The sequence below is a fragment of the Centroberyx affinis genome, unplaced genomic scaffold (genome assembly GCF_046629955.1).
Source record: "Centroberyx affinis isolate AG114_WGS23_722 - 3 ecotype Tasmania unplaced genomic scaffold, CSIRO-AGI_Caff_v1 ptg000046l_1, whole genome shotgun sequence".
Taxonomy (NCBI): domain Eukaryota; kingdom Metazoa; phylum Chordata; class Actinopteri; order Beryciformes; family Berycidae; genus Centroberyx; species Centroberyx affinis.
This window is the reverse complement of record NW_027278759.1, coordinates 127,783-149,122: the sequence shown is the minus strand read 5'-3', so window position 1 is coordinate 149,122 and position 21,340 is coordinate 127,783. Positions and strand designations below refer to the sequence as shown.

Sequence of the window (21,340 nt, the reverse complement as noted above, 5' to 3'; positions counted from 1 at the left end):
TATGACAAACAATAGATTAGAAACTGGCAAAGAATTATTACATTCAGTATTACAGTACAAATTACAGAAATCAACGAGGCCTAATTTAAACCAAAAGTTCATGTGTGTTTGCAAAAATGATGCCTCACTATCTGATCCAGAGAAGTAAGGTAGCACTGCCTTTCAAAGAGGAACTATTTCTATTTCATGAATAAAAGGAATAATTAACCCAAAAATAAAAATTCTGTTATCTTTATCTGGCCTCATGCCAGTCAAAACACAGGTGAAGTTGCTTTGTCCACATAACACACAGGGAGGTTGCTGCACAACTCTGTAACAGCCTTCTCCAAAACAACTGAAGTCAATGGTGTCCGGTTCTTTAGAGTTCCAAACAGGGCAAAAAATGACCATAAAATTACTCCATACATGTACTCCATTTTCCTTCAACCTAGGTGAAACAAAAAACTACTGGTGCTTGTTTTAAGTTTTTAAGAGAAGTTTCAACGGGGTGCTAGCTAAGCCCATCCAGCTATACATCAAGCTACCTATCAATTAGCTAGCAAGCTATCAGTGAACAATAGTGTTTATTACACTTCAAAACCGTAATAACCGTAATAAAAATGTTTATGATGACATGACATCCCTCTATCATCTATCATCATCTATTTAAAATGCATCTTCTTTTTTTCCCCTAAATTGTGCACCTGGAGGTTTTGACCTCTTCATAATGCAGCGGGAGGATTTTCTTCTCTCACCTGTGATTCTCCTTGTGTGTGTCAATAACTGCAGTGCTTGACCTTCCTGTCAATCAAGGGTCAAGCCCCAAGTGTCAAGTACATTATTTCACCAGCTTTTTTTGTGCAAATCATGCAATTGGCAGCTTTTATGAGTTTTTATGACTAGGGTAATATTCCATAAGTACATTTTTATGTGATATGGGGAGGGAAGGGATGCATTTGGTTACCTGCTAGCATTTTATGCTATACAATGTGATATAAACTCCACCCCTCCCCCAGCCCCCGAGTCAACTGGGTGCCCCTGTCCACACAGAAGGCAGTCTGTTGGAGTTTGGGTGGTGTTGAAAGAAAGGGTGCCTCGTCATGAACTCGCCTAGGGCACCAAATAAGCCAGAACCACCACTGACTCTAACAAACACTTTGTCCAGAAAGAGATAGACTTAAAGATACATATCTAGTACAAGACTTATTTGCTGATTATCTTTTCAGTGTTACCATTTTGTCAAGTGACAATACCAAAATAGAAAGATTAAAGATGGGAAGCGACAGAAGTAACGGAACAGGGAGGAAAGAGGGAGGAGTGGTTGGGGATGGAAGGAGCATGATAGAGGAAGGGAGAAAGGGTGGGGTTATGTATAAAACATCCTTTCAATCCTTTTCTCCATCACTGTCTACAGTTCCTCTACGACTGACTTTCACTCTCATTCCTCATTCATTCCCAACAAATCAGCCTTGGTGAGTAGAAAATCTAAACTACGATTTGTTGTTGTTTTATTTGGTTTTATTTACTGGCTTCAGCGAATAGGAGCAAAACGTTTTCCCAGGCTACAATGTATTAAACACTTATACAGTTTCATTTCAGTGAGTTTTATTGGCATGACATGCACATATACATATTGCCAGAGCAGAAATTCAAACTACAAACACAAAAAATGGTAAATTCAACAACAAGAACACCAAAGGACACAATAAATCTGTATCTTCTTCACATTGATTACTGATGATTAATTAGGATAATATCAACATTTGCATAACTATTTACAGTAGTATATACTTCAATGGAATATCAAGTACTGCATATCAAATACGTGCAATAGTTTATAAGTATGAAAATATATAAGCAATAGTGTTTTCAAACAGCAGTATTAGTTTGTTTTGAAGATTTGTTTCCACTAGGACATCTCTTCATTGCTTGTGAGACTTCATGTTGCAGTAGATGCTGTTCATTTTGCTGTGATGCCAATTATTTAGCTAATGAACCTGAAACATCCTGTAATGCACTTGCACATCCAGAACTCTTCACCCAGTTGTATTCTTACTTTTAATATGAACCAAGAACAACAATACCAATGGTATTCTTTTTGTACTCTCTTCCTCTACTTTCTACAAGTCTCATTTGTTTACAAATCCTTTGGTACCAGTTTCCTCAACCTACCACACACCTTGGAGAGGGAGCCTACTGTCTGAGTCAGAATCTACTGTAAACACAGCTGACTCTCATGGGTGCATGCAGCCAATAGAAATACGTTTCAAGGCATACAGCACTAAGAGGATAGAAATCACCAGTGGGGTTTCATCCTGCGTCTTTGGTTCAGTCTGAATTTCCAGGAGAGAAGAAGCTGTTGCCATAACAATGGCTTCCTGTGTCATTCAGCAGAGAGCCTGAGACTGGTGACAGGGGAGGAGGACTGAGAGTAGCTGGGCCCTGGTGGAAACCCAGGGTTTATTTTTATCCAGCTCCATGGAAAATCCAGAGAAAAACATGGCAAAGACAAAAGCAATGATGTCAGCAGCTGCTTGCTGTTAAAGTACTCTGAATGAAACTGGTATGCATTGCTCTGAGAATTCTTTTCTTTATTTCAATGAATACCGTTCTTCTTAGTTGCCATGAAATGACATTCTATATAAGTGTATGGCTAATTTAGCCGTCATTTAAAACAGTTAGTGTTAGACAGGAAAAAGCAAAATGCCAACAATGACACACCAGTAGCCTTAAGACTGCAAAAGCAGGCTTATGACTGGAATGTCTCTGCTTTGCATCACAAGACCAGCTTTAATGAAATGAGCAATGCTTGCCACTTGCAACAACAACTGTAAAAAAAAAAAGAAAAAAAAAAAAGTCCTAAACTAATGAAGAAGAGCTGTTCAGTCACCAATTTTACCACACTGTGGTTGCCCAGCTTTCAGATGTGAGCGTATGCCTGTTCCCCTTCCTTCCCCTGCAACTACTCCCTCAAGCCAGGGAAGTAAATTATGTTCTTTGTCCATATGCCAAATTTCAAAACATCACACTAGCATCACACTAGTGCTCTACTCTCATCAGTGAGAGTTGAAGTTGAAGAGACCTGGAGACTCTGCCTCTAGGTGGAGTTAGAGCAACACAAAATGAGAGCATGCAGTTTTATAACATTCAGTATTATAACAACTTTTCTAATTCGTTCATTCAGTGTTTATTTGAATAGGGACAGATACATACATGGACAGAGAGAGAGAGAGAGAGAGAGAGAGAGAGAGAGAGAGAAAGAAAGACAAGGTCACCCATGACTGCGTGACTGGTTGCTCTTCAAAAATTGTTTCAATTTGTATTTAAAGTCATCCCAATTATGTCCATTTTTGAGGTGTGTGGGTAATGAATTCCACACATTGACCCCCTGTTGGTATCCTGGAGGAAGACATGAAAGAGAACAGAGAAAAACATGACGCTATCTGTATAGCACCCAATCACATCTGAATCCATGCCATCCATCACAGTGTGTGGACCTCCTCAGGCGTGATGGCAGAACATTCAACCAACAGGGAGGCAAGAGGGAAATTTACTTTGTCATCATTCTCTCTCTCTCTCTCTCTCTCTCTCTCTCTCTTTCTCTCCCTGTCTCTCTCTCTCTGTCCCCTCTCACCAGCCTTCATCATGTCCGAGGTCCAGCAGGCTATGGCCCTCCTCATCTCCTCCTTCCACAAATACTCTGGCAAGGAGGGGGACAAGTACACCCTGACTAAGGCGGAGCTGAAGGAACTGCTTGAGAGCGAACTGGGAGAGATCCTGGGGGTGAGTGACCTCTGACCTCTCTGTAGCCCGGCCCTGCACAGCCACGCTCTCCAGAAGGATGAATTAGCACATTATTGGTCTACAGACAGTGGATGTGTTTTAGAGTGCTTTTACCTATCCAGCATCATCAGTGGGGAGCGCTTCTGGTATGGAGCTATATATTTGTGCGTCATCACAGCCTGTTCTACTTTCTGGTGGGGAACGTATCCGATGACGATACTTTCCCGTTTTATCGCCAGTGAGGATCAGGGTTATTCCACTTACACACTGGAATGATGTGTATTGTATGTCTTTAATTTCTGCATAGCCTGTCTACATTTTTATGAACGCAATTGACCTGTTCTCCTCACTCACGCAGAAAGCCAGTGACAAGACGTCAGTGGACAGGTTGTTCCAGGACCTGGACTCAAACAAGGACAACACCGTGGACTTCAAGGAGTTCGTCACCATGGTCTCCTGCCTCACTGTGATGTGCAACGACTTCTTCGTCAGCAAGAAATAGGGCCCGAGCGCCACCTTGGGGCTGTGAAAGAGAACAAGGCGTCTCTTAGCTGCAGTTGTTCCCAGGGAGGAAATGAAACTAACACAAAAACTTAAAATGAAGGCACAACTTAATATATTGTAAGGCAAAATGCAATAAATTTTGTTTAAATCGTTACACTTGACTAGTGCACTTTGTTACTGTATTATTGGGGGGATTTGTTTCTTCTGCAGTACACTTTTGTTGTTCAATTGCTTCTTTAATCAACATTCATTTTTTGGCTTTAGTCTAGCATCCATGCTGGTGATGTGTTGCCTCTTGAAACACTGATAAGCTTTGACATCAACAGCTTTATCAGCAGGTTACTTGGCTTTGATGACTGTCTGGAGGGTTACACTCAAACAAAGCACAGTAGTGTCAGTACTGAACAAGAGTTTTTAAATTGTGTGTGTGTGTGTGTGTGTGTGTGTGTGTGTGTGTGTGTGTGTGTGTGTGTGTGTGTGTGTGTGTGTGTGTGTGTGTGCGCGCGCACGTGTGCGCGTGTGTGTGTGTGTGTGTGTGTGTGTGTGTGGTGGGAGGTAGTCACAAGACAGTACATCTCTGTAACATTTTTGGCCTCCTTAAACTCCATCCAGGGAGAGAGAGAGAGAGAGAGAGAGAGAGTGAGAGAGAGGGGGGGGGAGACAGAGAGAGAGGGGGGGGGAGACAGACAGAAAGAGAGAGAGAGGGAGAAAGAGAGAGAGAGAGAGATGGAAACAGGTGTCTTCCATCATGAAAAAAAACTAGACTAAAACAATGACAGTGTGGCATTCCTTGCATGAGAAAAAAGGGGAGTGGGGAGAGAGAAAGAGAAAAACAAAAAGAAGCAGGTAAATCCTGGAAGGCAATTATCTTCCATCAGAAATGAAAAAAAAAATGAGTTTGTGCTACTTTCAATCTTCTGTCTAAATAAATAAATGAGTGTGTGTGCCTTACCAGAGAGAGATCTGGTTTTGAAATATTTGAAAGAGAAAGAGTTTGTTTCTGAATTGGTTCCCACACTTTTTCATGTCAAGAACCCCCATATACGTATTCATCGATGGACCACCCTTTGGTAAGATTTTGCCAAGGAGCCCAATTTGTTTTTAGATATAGGCCTATGACTTGGTACAGAATTATATAACTGTCTGCATTGTAGGTGGGGAGATACCAGTAGGAACCGTGAAATCTAAAATCAAAACAGTAGGCTACATTCACCCCTGGGGCCTGTTCAGGGACCCCTGGATGTTCCCACTTTGGGAACCATTTGAGAACCACTGAATTATATAACTGGGGGGTCTTAAAGTGTTTTTATGTGATGAACCCTAATACAACTAGACACATATTAGGCCACAGAGCCCAGTTGATAAGATTTTGTCCAGTGACCTCCATGTGGGAAGATTTTTGCTCTTCTTGATTTAGTTTTGAATTCTGTAACTGTCTACAAGGTAGGTGGCAGATAATAGATGTCAAGAGCCATTCTTATGATTTTCTAATTTGAATAATTTTGTAGTGATTTAAAATATAGGCTAGTGAAATTCAGCTATTCCGCATTTTGCCAAGGACCCCTGGAGTCCCCAAATCGGACCACTGATTAGGGTTTATGGAGACTAGACCGCCTGTGTTCCCGCGATGCCTCCGGTAGTCCACGTTGTGTGAGCAGCCGTGTCTCGTGACGCGACCAAGGGGCGGGTTAACAACAACGGAGTCGGTCTGTAGGAGCTACTGAGGGACACAGAGAGCGTGTGTTGTTTTGAATTTGCTAGAAGACACCGACTGGAGGGGGGTAGGGCCTGTGTATAAGATGGCGGATGTAGAAGGCGATGAAACTCGGTCGGCTCTCCCTTCGGCATCCCGTAATGGACCTGTCGTCGGTTCGGTAGTCGGTACCGCAGGCCAGAACGCAACCACGGTGACGTCAGGTCCAAGGGTGGTAAGGATTGTGAAGTCGGAGTCGGGATATGGATTCAATGTTCGCGGTCAAGTTAGCGAAGGAGGACAACTGCGAAGCATCAATGGGGAATTGTATGCTCCTCTTCAGCATGTCAGCGCTGTTTTGCCCGGAGGAGCGGCAGACCGAGCTGGCATATCAAAGGGTGACAGGATCCTTGAGGTGTAAGTCAGCTTTCATCAGTTCATGTTAGCCAGCAGATAGCTAGCTGGTTTAGCTCCGTGTCAAGCCTCTGCAATTACAAACGTCTGTTAGCCATCTTTAATACAAACGTCACTTGTCTGTTATGACAACAAAATTGCCACTTACTACCCAGTTAGCTAGATATTTGTCCAACAAGTTAACGGTATGAAACGTTAGCTACCTAGCTAATGGTATTATTGTAACTAGCAAGCTAATCAGCTTGCATAAGTTGGAAAACAGCCTGTGCATGCTGATTAGCTTTAGCTAGCTAGGTAGCTAACGTGTTATTTAGCTAGCCCTATTTGCGCAGTGACTGCCTCCAGCATGGATGTGAGGACGTAACTTAAATAACAGCCTTGTTGACATTAAATTCTCCGATGCATAATAGTTAAGATGCGTCTTTTGGCCTTGCCTGAAGACAGTAGATGCCAGTGTTGTCACCAAGTTTATCATCACTTTGTGTCTGTGCTTCTTGCCTTGGCGACAGACAGCTTGACAAAATTGCCTTCAAGTCAGGCTTGCTGTTTACATGTGGCAGTTTTTAGTGTTGTCCATTGTTTATGCCCTTTTTCCTATCAGTGTGTTTGGGTGGAGTTGATAGGCATGACTGGACCCTGGAGACATGTTATAAAAGTACTTTGTGTTTTGGCAAGCCCAGTAGCTCATGCCAGGAAAAGCCTATTTTAATCAAAACCCCTCAGGGGAGAGACTGAACTTTTGATACCTTTCAAGCCTTTAACCCTTAGTAAACGTATAACAATTAAGTGTAAAAGGAAGTATGTCCACAAAGCCTCTTTCAGTTCATATTTCCATATAGGTAAACTCTGAATAACGCCACAGTCTCAGTGTGTAATTGTCTAAATTGTCAAACATTCTTCCACTTCAACCATCATTTGTTAAGATAAGTCCTGACCTTTAGAGCAAATGTTGGAAAGCACATTAAGAGCAAAATATTAACATGTACAAATTACTATATGATATCACTACGAAGTCATCATAGATTTTTCTAAGAAGTCCATATGTATTTTGGGGCCTAGCCTAAGCTTTAAAGTCAGGATGAAGATTGAGCAGTGAGAATGGGCCAAGTTGTTACTGTGAAAGTGACCGCAGATGAAACTTAGAGTAAGGGAGAAGAGAAAGAAAAAAACAAGGAACACGGCTCTTGGCTGGCAAAGCCAACTTGCTGAGGCATCAGAAAAGGTTTTAGTGTGTTTTCCCTATTTGAATTGCTAAACCTCTCTGGTCATATGACTTGACCAGTAGTTTCCATGTGACTTATTAACCAGCATGACCATTTCTCAAAAAATCAAGACTCACAACAAGAAACTTAAGTGTAGTCATCCGGTTAGGTATTTCACATGTGTCAGCATTTAGGCTCAAAGTTATATCAACGAGAAAACTGAATGACCCCAGCTTGAGTGGTGATAACTAGCTAGCCTATGCTATTTCTTGCTGGTTTAAGTCACTATTGATTGTCTCTATTGATTACTGTCAGAGTGTGCTCTCTGTGTAGAACTGCTTGTTTACAGACTCGCCTTTTGTAAAAATGGAATGAAATTAACCTAGTCTATTTTGGTGAATGTACAGGACAATGTCCTGCTGTTTTATCAGGCTTCAGTGTTAATATCTCTTCATTTCATCAGCCTAATTCATATTCTACCAACCTCCTTTGTTGCTGATTAGCAACTGAGACAGCATTCTGGCAGAGATCCCTCTTTTTTTGTTTTGGCGAATAGGAGGATGATGAGATCAGAGCAGTGATGAGAACAATAGCCTACATCTCCCTTTATCTCCACCTTACTGTTCAGCCCCCCTTTCATTTCAGTTCAGTCCAACAACCCACAGGAATGTCCCCATGTCACCTTGTGTCCTCATGATGCACAAGCTCCCCTCCAGCTTTCTCCCACTCTGTCATTGTTGGCTTGACTTTCTTCCACCCTCTCTTCACCTGCTTGTCTCACTCTCGCTTTCATGTAAGGCATTACACCAACATGAATTAATAAACAATGATGGAAACATAGCGTATGGCAGACAGACCCTTGCTTGCACTCTTGCTCACTCCCTCCTTTCCTCCCTCTGTCCCCTTGGTTCTCAGAGGAAGATTAGCAGAGACACCTGATGCTGCAGCCATCTGGCCTCAGCAAAGTAAGCTAAGGAGGGAGGCATCTCGCAGCACCAAAGGAAAGACTGTTGTGGTCATAGAGAGGCATGATAATAAAATTGATCACGTTTATCAATGGGTCATTACAGATTTACGATCAGTATGGCCTTCTTATGTCCACCAGCGATGCAGTTGCAAACATTTTAAAGCATAGAAATATCTGTAAAATCTTATGAATCAAGAGATATCAATACATGCCTTTGTAAAAATCCATCATATAGGCTACCCCCTTCACATTAGACTAGTGGTAGAGGACTGGTCAAACTCTGCTCTGCTTGGGGTTCAAGGTCAGTGCGTAATTGTAAACACACCTGCTTTTGATGAGGTTATAACGTGATGGCCTATAAGACATTCCCATGTACAAGGCTCAGTGTGAATTCTCCTACACAAGATGGTCCCTGATCAGCATACCTTAATATTCCCAGGTTGTGCATATCAAAGTAGTGATGGTCAAACACTCTGGTTTATGGGTCATACACTGAAAAAATGCAGCTTGAAGCCTCTAAATCTCTTCCAGTGGGTGTAGCTAATCACGGCTGTGGAACTGTTGTGGAGGTATTGTAGGTTGTTTAACCAGATGATCAGTAGGTGGCAAACTCATCAGAGACAATTTGCTCAAACAAATAACCACCGGTGGTTTTCCCTGGAAACTTACTGCATCTTTAAAGCAAACAAATTATAAATAAAAAAAAATATGAAGCTGAGTTTCTCTCTCTCTCTCCTTCCCTCCCTTCACCCTTCTCTTGCTGTCCCTCTCCCTCCAGTAATGGGGTGAGCGTGGAGGGTGCCACCCATAAGCAGGTGGTGGACCTGATCCGGGCCGGGGAGAGGGAGCTGGTTCTGGCCGTGCTGTCTGTGCCACCCCAGGAGGCTGATGGGTTGGAAGGAGGGGAGGACAGCTCGGTCCAACCCACCTATGATTACAGTGACAAGCAGGCCGTGCCCATATCCATCCCCACCTACAAACATGTTGAGCAGCACTCCGAGAGGTTTGTGGTGAGTAATGAATGGACAAATGAGTTTACTTTTTTCTTCCTGAAAGGGACAAATGGTCTCAAATGGCTGCCCTCACAATTTCTCCCTTTAGAGGTAGAAAATGTCCACAGGGATGTTTTTCTGCGGCGTATTGTAATCGCTTGTAACTCTTGCACATGTTTTCCATGATCAAAGTAATCCTACATATAGTCCAAAATCAAGTCTGTATCCTCCCCACAACTTCTCATTCCCTCCATTTGTTCTGATGCAATATGGTGGCTCTGTTCTGTCTTTGTGTCCATGGCCATAGGTGTACAACGTGTACATGTCAGGCAGACAGCTGTGCTCAAAGCGCTACCGGGAGTTTGCCATCCTGCACCAGAACCTAAAGAGGGAGTTTTCCACCTACAGCTTCCCCAAGCTGCCTGGCAAATGGCCCTTCTCCCTTTCTGAACAGCAGCTGGATGCTCGGCGTAGAGGCCTGGAGGAGTACCTTGAGAGAGGTGAGCTGATGTGGGATCGTCACAAGCATGCGTGTTTTTTTCTAAGCCAGAATTTGAAGGGGGGGGGGGGCTCCGAAATCCATATTTCTATGCCTGGATGAGGATACGGGGGAAGGAAGCAGGGGTGGAAGGGATAGAAAGGGGAGGAGAATGGTTGTGGTTACAAAAATTGAATAGGAGGATAATGTAAGGGAGACAGGATTACCTGGAGAAAGGTGAGGCCAAAATGTAGATGATCAAATGATCAAGTTTCTATGACAAAATGAGATGGAAGAAATATTTGCTTGGTATAAATAAGGAGGGGTTGGAGAATAGGCAATTGTCTTTCAGGGCCGAATGAGACAGACATCTTTTAAAGACACTAAAACTCAAGCACCACAGTCTATAGCCTAACAAAAGGAGAAATAATTTAATGTATAGTTAGAGTGTAGTTAACCATCACTTTTATTTCACTTTGAGTGTGGAGAAGAGGCCAAGCACAGGTGTTGATAGTCTGCAGTGCATATGAAATAATTTGGACATTGTACAGGGAAGTACATAAATCACAGTTTGAAGAAGTGAGAGAGCAACTGTGTCACAATCCTGTTGAGGGAGGCAGGGAGAGGGGGAGGGCGAGAGAGAGAGAGGAGTCTCGTGAGTATCTGAAGAACTGCAGTATCTGTGTGACTGTGCTGGACTGTCTGGAATACCTGCACACCCTGTCAGACTTTAGCAGTACAACCAATGGAAGCTAAATGTGAGCACAGAAGATACAGGGAACGTGACATTTTCTCTCCTCTCTTTAATTGCTTTATTTTGACCTCCCCCCTTTCTCTCCATCATCCTCTTTCTCTCTCTAGTGTGTTCTGTGCGGGTGATTGGGGAGAGTGACATCATGCAGGAGTTCCTCTCTGAATCAGATGAGGTATGTCATTTTGTCTATGTAGTGCTATTACTTCACTATTCTAGGACTGCACGACACTGACATTTGTAAAATAACTTCTGCTGTTGTAGTATGGATTGTAATGGATTCTTTGAAATTTTTCTTTGTAACCTTGTAAGCTAGGGAATCAGCAGAGCACCAGAATATCTTATATAATACATTGTCTGAAATGCCCTTCCCCCTAGTCAAAAAAACCCCCCACTCACTTGCATTTTGGAAATTACAATAGCTGGTATAGCTATGTCTTGCTTGTGTATTTTGACTATCTAGAAGTACTTAATTCGAAATAAGCTCATTTATGCACGCACACACACACAATTGTTCTCATCATATTTTGCTTTCCTGTGCAGAACTACAATGGGGTGACAGATGTAGAACTGCGGATAGCCCTGCCAGACAAGACCACCATCTCTGTCAGAGTTCGCAAGAACAGCACCACAGACCAAGTCTACCAGGTACCACATGACTGACACTAGGCCTAGATTTTGTATCACCATCTGCTTGGACTATATTGTCATGGAAGTATATAATGCCTCAGTCTTTCGACATATGACACATACTGAAATAAAAAATGCAGTAAAACTAATAAACAAAGACTATTTAAAAGAATGAAATACTTTCACACAATGATGCAGTAGAAATTCCTCAACTCTATTTGTGTGTTTGTTTTTTAATAGCCAACACTGTCCTAATTTCTACTCCTATTCCTGCAGGCATTAGTGATGAAGGTTGGAATGGACAGTATTATGGCCAGTTACTTTGCCCTTTTTGAAGTCATCAACCACTCCTTTGGTAAGAACTGTGCATTTGTCTATTTTTCATGAGTTTCTCACATGCTATCACGTGTAAGTTAAAAGTCCTCTCCTGGGTGACTCTTCATCACATGATCAGTATTACTCTAAACAAAGACCTCTGCCAGCCACAATGGTTTGTTTAATGCATTGGACCTGAGGGTGTGTTTGTGTGTATCAGTGGGCAGCAAGGGTAGCTAATTGGTACAGTGAAGGATTTGGAGTTGATGACTAATAACTAATAACTGTATCCCCCCCTGCTCTTCATCCCTCTCCTCATCTTTCTCCTCATCGCTTTTCTCTTTTCCAGTGCGGAAGCTGGCGCCTAATGAGTTCCCCCACAAGCTTTATGTGCAGAACTATACCTCGGCAGTGCCGGGGACCTGCCTGGCACTCCGTAAATGGCTGTTCAGCTCCCAGGAGGAGGAGTTGCTCAGAGACAACCCCCTGGCCTTGCACTACTGCTTCCACCAGGTAATGACAATAATAGATTCTGACTTGCCATGGAATAACTGGAGTATCATTGAAATTTCAGATTTATGTTCCCGAAGCCATGGACTTTATGGGAATATAACAGAAAATTAGATGTCTACAGGAATGTAGGTTGGGGTTTTTTTAACTTTGTTTCCCATTTTCTGACCTGAAAAACAACACTAACATACCTGGAATCTTTTAACGTTTTGTGTCATGGAAATGCTCTGCCATTGTCATGGAAAAGTAATTGAATTTTGCATCACAACAGTGACCATTATAAATCTATTTTTATCTGAGGCTAGCTTTTGAACATATCTACAGTCAGTGTAAACATGCACACATTCACTCATCATTACAGAATCTAATTGCAACACTTTCAGTGGAGCTTCAAAGCAGGACAATGTGACATTTAATCAAGTGAAATCTAGCTTAGCGCTAGTTAAATACTTGCTAGGTGTTTAAAATGCCACCACTTACCTTATCAGGAAACCAGGGAACTTGAGATGAATCTTCTACCAGCTAGCAAAACGCTTCCACAAGCAATTTAAATTGTGAAACTGGAAAAAGCAATCTTCCAGTGTAAATACAGTGAACAATAGGTATAGCAGCAGCCGTAACCTTCAGGCCATTAGCTGGCCAATGAAGGTTACTACCACAGGCATTTCAGGCATGCGCAGTTCAACAAGGACCTAATGAAAATGATTTCTCTTGGTGACGTCAGCACATGTAGATGCTTCCCCTCATGGTAAACATGCCAGAATACATTTGTATGCAAAAATGTATATAAGAGATTATTGCAGTCTTTGAGTGATCTCAGTTTCCCAAGGAAGATATCTTTCTGTTAAATCTCATGGATGAAAAGGGACTAATTTTTATTTCAATCATTTTTGTTCAGTGACCCCAAACAGTAGAAGTGCAAGTTCTTGTTCATTAAGCTCTTGTTCATTAAGATTAATTCATCACATCTGTGCTTGGTAAAGTTTAGAGTTCTCTGTATTGGCAGTGGAAAAAGTGGTATTGGTTCATCCCGACATGCTATCTCCCCTCCCCCCACTCCCTCTCTCTGTGTGTCCAGGCATTGGATGATGTGAAGAAGGGATTCATAAAAACGGAGGACAAATCCTACCAGCTGCAGAAACTGGCAGAGCAGCGCAAGATGGCCACGGTCAGTCCCACAGTCCAGTCTTTGTTCAGGCGGGGGATTGGGACGACTGCACTTCTAGCCTCCCTACCAGAGCCATCACCAATACGTTACCAAATAAAAACGGACAAAATAATCAGAAAGCCTTTCACATTTCAGAATAAAGGCACTCAATGGTATAAAATAAGATAGAGCCACTGAAGTTGCATTGAATCTGCAACAATATTGAAAGAAAGTAGCGTGTGTGTGTGTGTCAGTGTTTATTCTAGAACTTGGTTACACTTTATTTGGATGAATGTAAAGACGGCATTGATGTGTGTGCCCCCACGCTCTTCTGTCTCTTAGTACCTGAGCCTCTTGCGGTCATGTGAGGGCTACAACGAGGTGATGTTCCCCCACTGCTCCTGCGACTCCAGGAGGAAGGGACACGTTATCACAGCAATCAGCATCCATCATTTCAAGCTGCACGCTTGCACCGAGGACGGCACGCTGGAGGTGTGTGTGTGTGTTTGTGTGTGTGTATGTATGCTTGTGTGAGAGAGTGCAAAAGTATGAGAATGGATGTTGATGAGGAACTTGAAAAAAAAATCAATATATTGCAATACAAAAATGTGACAATATGTATAGTGGGGCAGAAAAATGAATCACAGTATTAGCTCCATTTTATTCTGCTGTAGTAATCATAAATTAGATGGTTTGACCATCACAGTTTCACAAGCTCTCCATCCAAATTATATTATTTGCACTTTGTAATTACATTTTTAAATTGTTGTTTACATTCTAGCAAGCCAGAAAGATTTGTGACTCAAAAATAAACATAATTCTGCATATAATTCTGCACAGTCATACTTTGTAGGCATTGAAATTTGATTATCTGTTATCATATCGTGACTGTATTGAATCGTGAATCCCATATCGCATATCGAATCGCATCGTGAGATAAGCATATTGGCCCATCCCTAGTGGACATCATTGGTCTGGGAGGGAGAGAAAGAGAGGGGGAGGGGAGAGAGAGGGGGGGAGTACAGACATGCCTAAGTGTGCACGCATGCTTGGTTGCGTGTGCAGAGGTATGTATGGTATGTATCTGTGTATTGCTGCAGATGTGGGATGTGTAAATAATCATGTCAACTCTGTCCCACCCTCAGAACCAGGTGATAGCTTTTGAGTGGGGGGAGATGCAGCGCTGGGACACAGACGAGGAGGGCATGGCCTTCTGCTTTGAGTACGCCAGGGGAGAGAAGAAACCTCGCTGGGTCAAGATCTTCACCCCATATGTGAGTCTGCACACATGTCGTACAATGCTGCCTGAAATGTTTTGCAGCGTTTTTATCGCAATTTTGAAAGTGGAGGTTGCCATAAAATTCCGCTCAGATTCAGATGTGCTACGGGCATGAATTAATAAAGTCAACACAATGCCAATCACATGTTCTTAAAGCAGGAGTAAGAGGAATCAAAGATAACAGAGTAATAATAACTGGTCACAGTCATTTTACTGGGTGGTTGTGCTGTATTGTAAGACTGTACTGAGTTTTTGTTTGCTTTTTCTCCCAGTTTAACTACATGCACGAGTGCTTTGAGCGGGTCTTTTGTGAGCTGAAGTGGAGGAAACAGGTACAGACCACACCTTTCCTTTTCCATTCTTGGAAGCACATAACTCCATACCAAGTTTGAAATTCCTAGCCTAGCTCACTATAGGTTTATCTATTGAAGCACAATTTTTTGCATGTTTTCTTCAGTTGTTTTGTTTAAAATGGTTATTTTATGATTCCTATGTATTCATTTCTTTTCTTTCTATCTTATATAAGGTTGAGGAAGAGGCATCTGACAAAGACAACAAGAACTGCAGTAACAGTGGTAAGCAGCAAGTATTTTTTTGTCCTTCATAAAAACAGTAACATTCTGTGTAGCTCCATGGATAAAACGTATCACCAGCACTGCCAGAGTTAGAGGTTAGATTCGAATTGGGGCAACTCAGTCATGGTACTGTGCGGTGCTTTGGATAAAAGCATCCACCAAGTGCAATATATTATGCGGAAATTCCCTGTCCGACAGCCAAAACTTAACTCTTCACAGCCCACAGCTCCCAGTGTGTGGGGAACAGAGCTAGAGGATTTCAAAGTAAACTACCTTCCATCTGTGTAGGAAAAGAAGAAATGTATATAAAGCTTTTACTAGTTCATAAGTAACACTGTGTTGGACACTAACTGTCCAACACAAAGGTTGCATTCACAGTTGGATTGCTTTATTGTCTTTTCCATGCAGTCTTTTTGTGACCTTCTGCATTATGAGTCATTGAACAAAGTCAAGGGGAAATAACAAGGCAGAACAAAGGTTGCATTTCTTAGACAATTCACCCCAGCCTCACAATATATCACATATAATAGGATAGAGTAAATTCTCTTCCAAGGCCAATATTCATGATATCTGTGAGAAGACATGGTCAGGTATATTTGTGCATAAAGGGGGAAAAAACAGTCAAAAGAGAAACACGTGACTTGCTATCAAGGCCATTTCCAGTAGACTAACACGTTAGAAGTTGAGAGCTATTTGCCCCACGCAAGACACCGTGAGAACAGTGACAAAAGCATGTGAACAAATGACTGCGAGGTATGAGAATGAATGAACAACCTTGGGAGTCACAGGAACAGTAATGGCATTATGTTCAGCAGAGAGAGATAATGAACAACTCTGAACGGCAAAGACTGAGGACAGCAGAAGCATACAGATAGAAGGCCAGGGCTTCGACATGCTGCAGAGTGACAAGTAGAATCAAAACCACTAATTGAAGCACAGTAAATACACAGGAAATTTGTCTTGCTGATGTGGAGACATATTGACATTCTACTGAATTGTGTTGTGTTGTGCCTGCATTTTCATAAGCCACATGACGCACAAAGAGAGATGGCCATTCAGTTTCATCCCCTGAACCGTCTCTCTGTGTTGCAGAGTTTCTGCCTCCTCTGGAGACGCAGCAGAAGGGATGGCGCCACCTAGGGGGCGAGATTGCAACCTCCTAAAAACCACGGTCATCATCCTAACTAGAATTGGTCCACTCACATCATCACAGCCACCCCAGAGAGTGCCCATCGACAAACACAGAACTGAGTGACAGACTGAGGCGATCCATGCCCCGAAACAAACTGGAAGTGACCAATTTGGGAAATTGGGAAAGTCACACACACACACCAAACCCAGGGATACACACAGCAGGAAAAGCAATGAAGGAAAATAAACAAAAACAAACTTTCATGTCATTTACTAGATGTCCATAGCGTGTCTACTGTTTTCCTCCATGCATCAGCCCTCAGATGTCGGGCAGGACACTAGAGAATCCTGCGACCCTACTGGTTGATGAGATGCAACAATACAGCGTGTGATTGGCCATGGTTACGGCAGCGCTGCGACACCATTTGCACAGACGGAGCACCTTGATGACGCGGCCAGCCAACGAAAAGCCACCTGGTGAGGGAGCTGACAACTGCAGTGCGATTGTGACGGCCGGTTCTGCAACACTATCGGTTTGGGCCAAACACTTCAGTGTGCCTCTGGTCTACTGAACTGACATGAGATGCTGGAGTCGAGGAGAAGAAGAGGGGTGGGGAGGGATAAAGGAAAAGGGGGTTTTCACTACTTTCACAGGCAGTGATATAGAAGGAAAGCAAAACATGCTTTACACTGATGCTGGACATTAACACAAAGGTTATGTTTTCCGTCTATGGGTTCAGAAGTATTCTGTCTGTCAAAAAGCAAAGGCAACACAAGTGTAACTTACTGGAAACTGATAAGGGGAACATGTGTTCATAATTATGTCTATGTTTAACAATCTTACTTATGATAATGTAGAGATTAATATAAGAGCTACGATAATTGTTTTCTTGATCTAACGGAATGAAACGCTAACTGAATTGCATTCAGGCTGCTCCATCTACTCTCCATTTTTCACCTTGTCTTACTGGTCTAACGTACACTAGTCCAGATGGACGCCTGTTGGCAGTCGACCACCAACAGTATGGGTATTTATTCCCCTCGGACGTGTTTTATTGTGGTGATTCAGCAGAGCTCTGAAGTTGAGAGGAAGTGGTGTTCTGTCAAAAGCGCTGTCTTCCATCAACTCCATGTACGGGAGGAGGAGGGAGAGAGGGGGTGACCTCTTGAACAAAAAGTCGTGGGACAAGGCTTTGACGTCCCTGAAACGCCACGAGTTCTGTATGGGGCATTTGGCAGACAGATTGAGGGTATGAGGACGAGAGAGTTTTATGTGTACGTTCTGTTGAGTTGCAGTTCTCCGAACAGGCAGCAGAGAGCAGTAGAGTGTAAGAGGCCTTTTAAATGTAAGTATTGAGCAAAAAGAGAGGGATCTTTTAGGAGCTTCTTGGAGAGTGCTCCCCCGGGCTCTGTAACTCACCACCAAGTATCACTCCTCTGCAGTTTGTCTATTAACCGTGTCAGGAGGACAGATGGCATGCGTGTGTGTGAGTGTGTGTGTGTGTGTTGTTTAGAGAGTTGACGGTGCATTAACTGGTGTGACAGAGGCCACAGCCTACAGCGTAGACGGGAATGCAGGTGGCTGTTTGTCCCTCACTGAGCCTAAAAGGATACAGTATTAGCTGTGTGTGTGTGTGTCAGGGTTGTGGTAGTTTTATGGTTTACATTAATTTCTGTCTTCTTGAGTGTCATTTTATTTAGTTTCAGTTATTTTTCACAAAGATGCCAGGTTTTTGCTCTCTATAAACCTTCAATTTTAGATTTTATCCTCAGTTTAACTTTGTTTTTTCATCAGTCATGCCTGTGTGGAGTGTATTGGATGTGCATTAGGCCTACATACTGAAAGAAAATAGTCTCTGGATGGATATAGTGTATGTAAATGTATTGATTTCCATTTAATTCAATAGAGCTTTACTTATCCCACAAAGGGCTATTAGTTTATCTTGGCTGATTCATTACTAGATGGATCTCCTACTTTCTTCATTCAGGCATTGACCAAAAAACTGAAATAACAGAGAGAGAGAATAATTCAGATTAATTTTTTTTTTTATTTACATCAATTTTGGACGCACATATTCAACTTTCTCTATAGTTGGAATAATTTTTTCTTACAGTACAGTTTTGGTTTCAGATAAAACGTTTTATTTCATGACTAGGTTTAGTCATAGTGTTATTATGAGTTAGTTATAATAACCTTGGAGGATGTTGGTGTGTGTGTGTGTCTGCGTTTGACATTGCTGATAAGGTGTTAGACTCTGATTGGACATGTGTGATGAGCTGTCGGTGTGAGAGCCAGTAGATGAAGATTGGGCTTTGTGTTTGCATGACAGTGGAGACGGTGGACAGATAGAGATAAATGGGAGACATTTCCCTTCCTCTAGCAAACACACACAGCCTCGCACATGCTCTTTTAACATAACACACACACACACAGCCCTCCCTCCTCTTCCCCTGTCTTCTCTCCCTGTGGTTGGAGGGGATTTTTTTTTTTTTTTACCCAAGTATAGCTGATCACAAGATATTTTGTTATTCCATCATCGATTGTTTCCTCTGAGGAAAGGCCTCGGCCAGACGATATAGCAATACATACTATACTATAGTAGCATGCTGTCCGTTTCTCACACACACTACAGATGGCTGCATTGTGAAATAAGCGCTGTTTGTGTAAGGTGCAGTTGGATAGCTGGACAGTCATTCTGACAGGCGAAGTAATAGCCAATTTAGAGATGGATGACCTAAGAATTGAAGGTGCTCAACCATGACGTGTTTTTTTTTGGGTTTTTTGTATGTCATAGGGAGAGAGATAGAGATAGTGCTTTTTGTGTGTGTGTGTGTGTGTGTGTGTGTTGGCTGGCTCGGCTATCCTCTGCTCCTATACCAGGTTGGTCTCCCATCATCACGAGGGGATGCGGTTGCCTTGGCAGCACCACGTCGGCTCTCCATGCTCAGTACAGCCTCTGTTCCTCGCGTCGATCGACTGACTCACTCCTAATAATAATGTATTCAAAGCAGTGTTTTGTTTTTTTTTTGTTTTTTTTTTTACTATTTGGTGTTTGTTTTCTGTCCCTCTGGCTCGTGCTACTGTGAATAGGCAATAGAAGAGAGCGCTTTTTTGGTTTGTGCGTCCCTTGTCTTTACGCTCACTCTCATTAGCAGTCACAGGCAGGTGTGTGTACTGTCAGATGTGTCATCAGCGGGTTATTGTCATAGTAACAATGTTTGGTACAAGCAGGGATGTTAAGAAGCACGTCATGTTTTTCAATGTACGCTCCTGTCCACCTGCGTTTGTGTTTGAGACGCTTTTTACTGTGGACCGAGGCTTGTAAGCAAGTGTTGTTTTTCCCGAAAAAAAGAGGAATGTATTTCAAGTGTCCCGTTTCAGCGTGTTAACTGGTGTCAGTCTCAGCTCGACACTGCTCGTTCAGTCAGCCACCACATTAATCTAATCAGCTTTTGTGTAGACTTGATGTTCCTCAAACTCTTTGAACGCACATCCAGCTTGGACGGCATTAATGCCACCAGGCTTTTTCCCCATTTGAGCTGATGCGTCACACATGACTAACATGGAGGGTGAAGTGCTGTTTAAAAAAAATAAAATAATAAAGTGTTAGCCTTTGTATAGATATGTAATTAATTTCTGTTCCTTGCTCAGAGACACAGGGCTTTTCCATGGCAAGTAGGCAGTGACATTGATTTAAAAACCTAAGCCTTGTTTGTCTGTCTTCAGCATAACTTGTAAATTATTGTTAAAAAAAAAAAAAAAGAATATATCCTTTTGGACAAAATGCACTCTTGTTTCTCCAACTCAAAACTTTAATTTATTTCAGCAGAAATTATAAAGATAGGGGAAATTATAGTGTAATGCGTTAAGGCCACTGTCGATCATTAATTTTGTGTGTGGGGGAATGGCTGTATGGGGAAGGATTAGCTAACTACACATTGAGACGAGCTATATAAAAGAGAAGCCGTGTCGCATTTATTCAACAGTCTAAAGACATGAATTAACAACTGATGCAGAACTACAAAATGGAGAGTTTTATATCTGAAAAACAAATGAAGGTTTACTAACCAATGTAAGAAAAAGGAAAAAAAAGGTTTGAAAATGTTGTGTAGAGTAATAAATTGTAACATTATTTTAAATAAAGTTATATATTGGGAAAAAATGCTGATAGACTGGCACATTGTTCGATCTGCATTTATTTATTTATCCTCCCTTGGACATAAAATGAACTGCAGACTCGTTTTCTTGCATTCTGATTAGGATGTTGGCGATTACCTCAATTAGCTTTTAGAGGGCTTGTTACCAGCTGTCATATTGATAAAGCACTCAGCTGGTGCTTATCAATGTATGGATCCTGCTGCTGTCCAGTGGGACCTGGCTGCTGTCAGGAATATCCACCGCTGAAGATGTGCAGCAATAAAGCAACAGCAGTGCTCATCCGGGACCAGTTCACCTCTTGAAGGAAAACCAAACAGTAAATAGGCTTTTAATGTATGGTTGTTTGTTTTTAACTGAATTAGTTAAAAACGCTAAAACCGTAGTGAATAATTTGCTTTAATTAGTGATATACTGTGTGTTTTCTGACTGCCAGGCAAGGTGATGGTTTGGTCTCATTCATGCACTCATTCATTCCCTTATCCTCCCTTTGGTGAGATGCAGTGTATCGTGTGTGTGTGTGTGTGTGGGAGGCGTTTATGCAAATGCAATTCATAATGAGTCACTAGTGGTAAAGTAAAAGGTAATGCTAAATTCAGAGCAAAGTCCTTTGGCTCAGTAGGGGTTGAAGTTGAGGCGGCAGTCATTTTTATTTTTCCCCCCCCCCTAACATTTAACTACATTATCTACATTTAACAGCTTGCTGGATGAGAAGTGACGGAGAGCAGATGGAGATAAGGAACAGATGTGACAGTTTGCTGGCAGGAATCATTTCACTATCCCTTCAGTATTCCTCCTTAGCACCTTAAAAAGGTCTGCGATGAATAGAAAACA

General features: G+C 42.2%; 2 protein-coding genes across 2 annotated transcripts; both read left to right on the top strand.

Annotated features, from left to right (window-relative positions):
• Nucleotides 1–1,380: 1,380 nt before the first annotated feature.
• LOC139642671 (ictacalcin-like) lies at nt 1,381–4,420 on the top strand. Its single transcript, XM_071517622.1, has 3 exons — nt 1,381–1,451; nt 3,617–3,762; nt 4,121–4,420. Exons 2-3 carry the CDS (start codon nt 3,625–3,627, stop codon nt 4,262–4,264), a joined length of 282 nt encoding a protein of 93 aa, XP_071373723.1. The 5' UTR covers nt 1,381–1,451; nt 3,617–3,624; the 3' UTR covers nt 4,265–4,420.
• Nucleotides 4,421–6,002: 1,582 nt separating this feature from the next.
• On the top strand, nt 6,003–20,504 carry snx27a (sorting nexin 27a). Its single transcript, XM_071518238.1, has 13 exons — nt 6,003–6,376; nt 9,321–9,552; nt 9,842–10,034; nt 10,874–10,938; nt 11,307–11,411; nt 11,670–11,748; nt 12,058–12,221; nt 13,297–13,386; nt 13,708–13,857; nt 14,511–14,639; nt 14,917–14,976; nt 15,171–15,219; nt 16,312–20,504. Exons 1-13 carry the CDS (start codon nt 6,066–6,068, stop codon nt 16,380–16,382), a joined length of 1,698 nt encoding a protein of 565 aa, XP_071374339.1. The 5' UTR covers nt 6,003–6,065; the 3' UTR covers nt 16,383–20,504.
• The last annotated feature ends 836 nt before the right edge of the window (nt 20,505–21,340 follow it).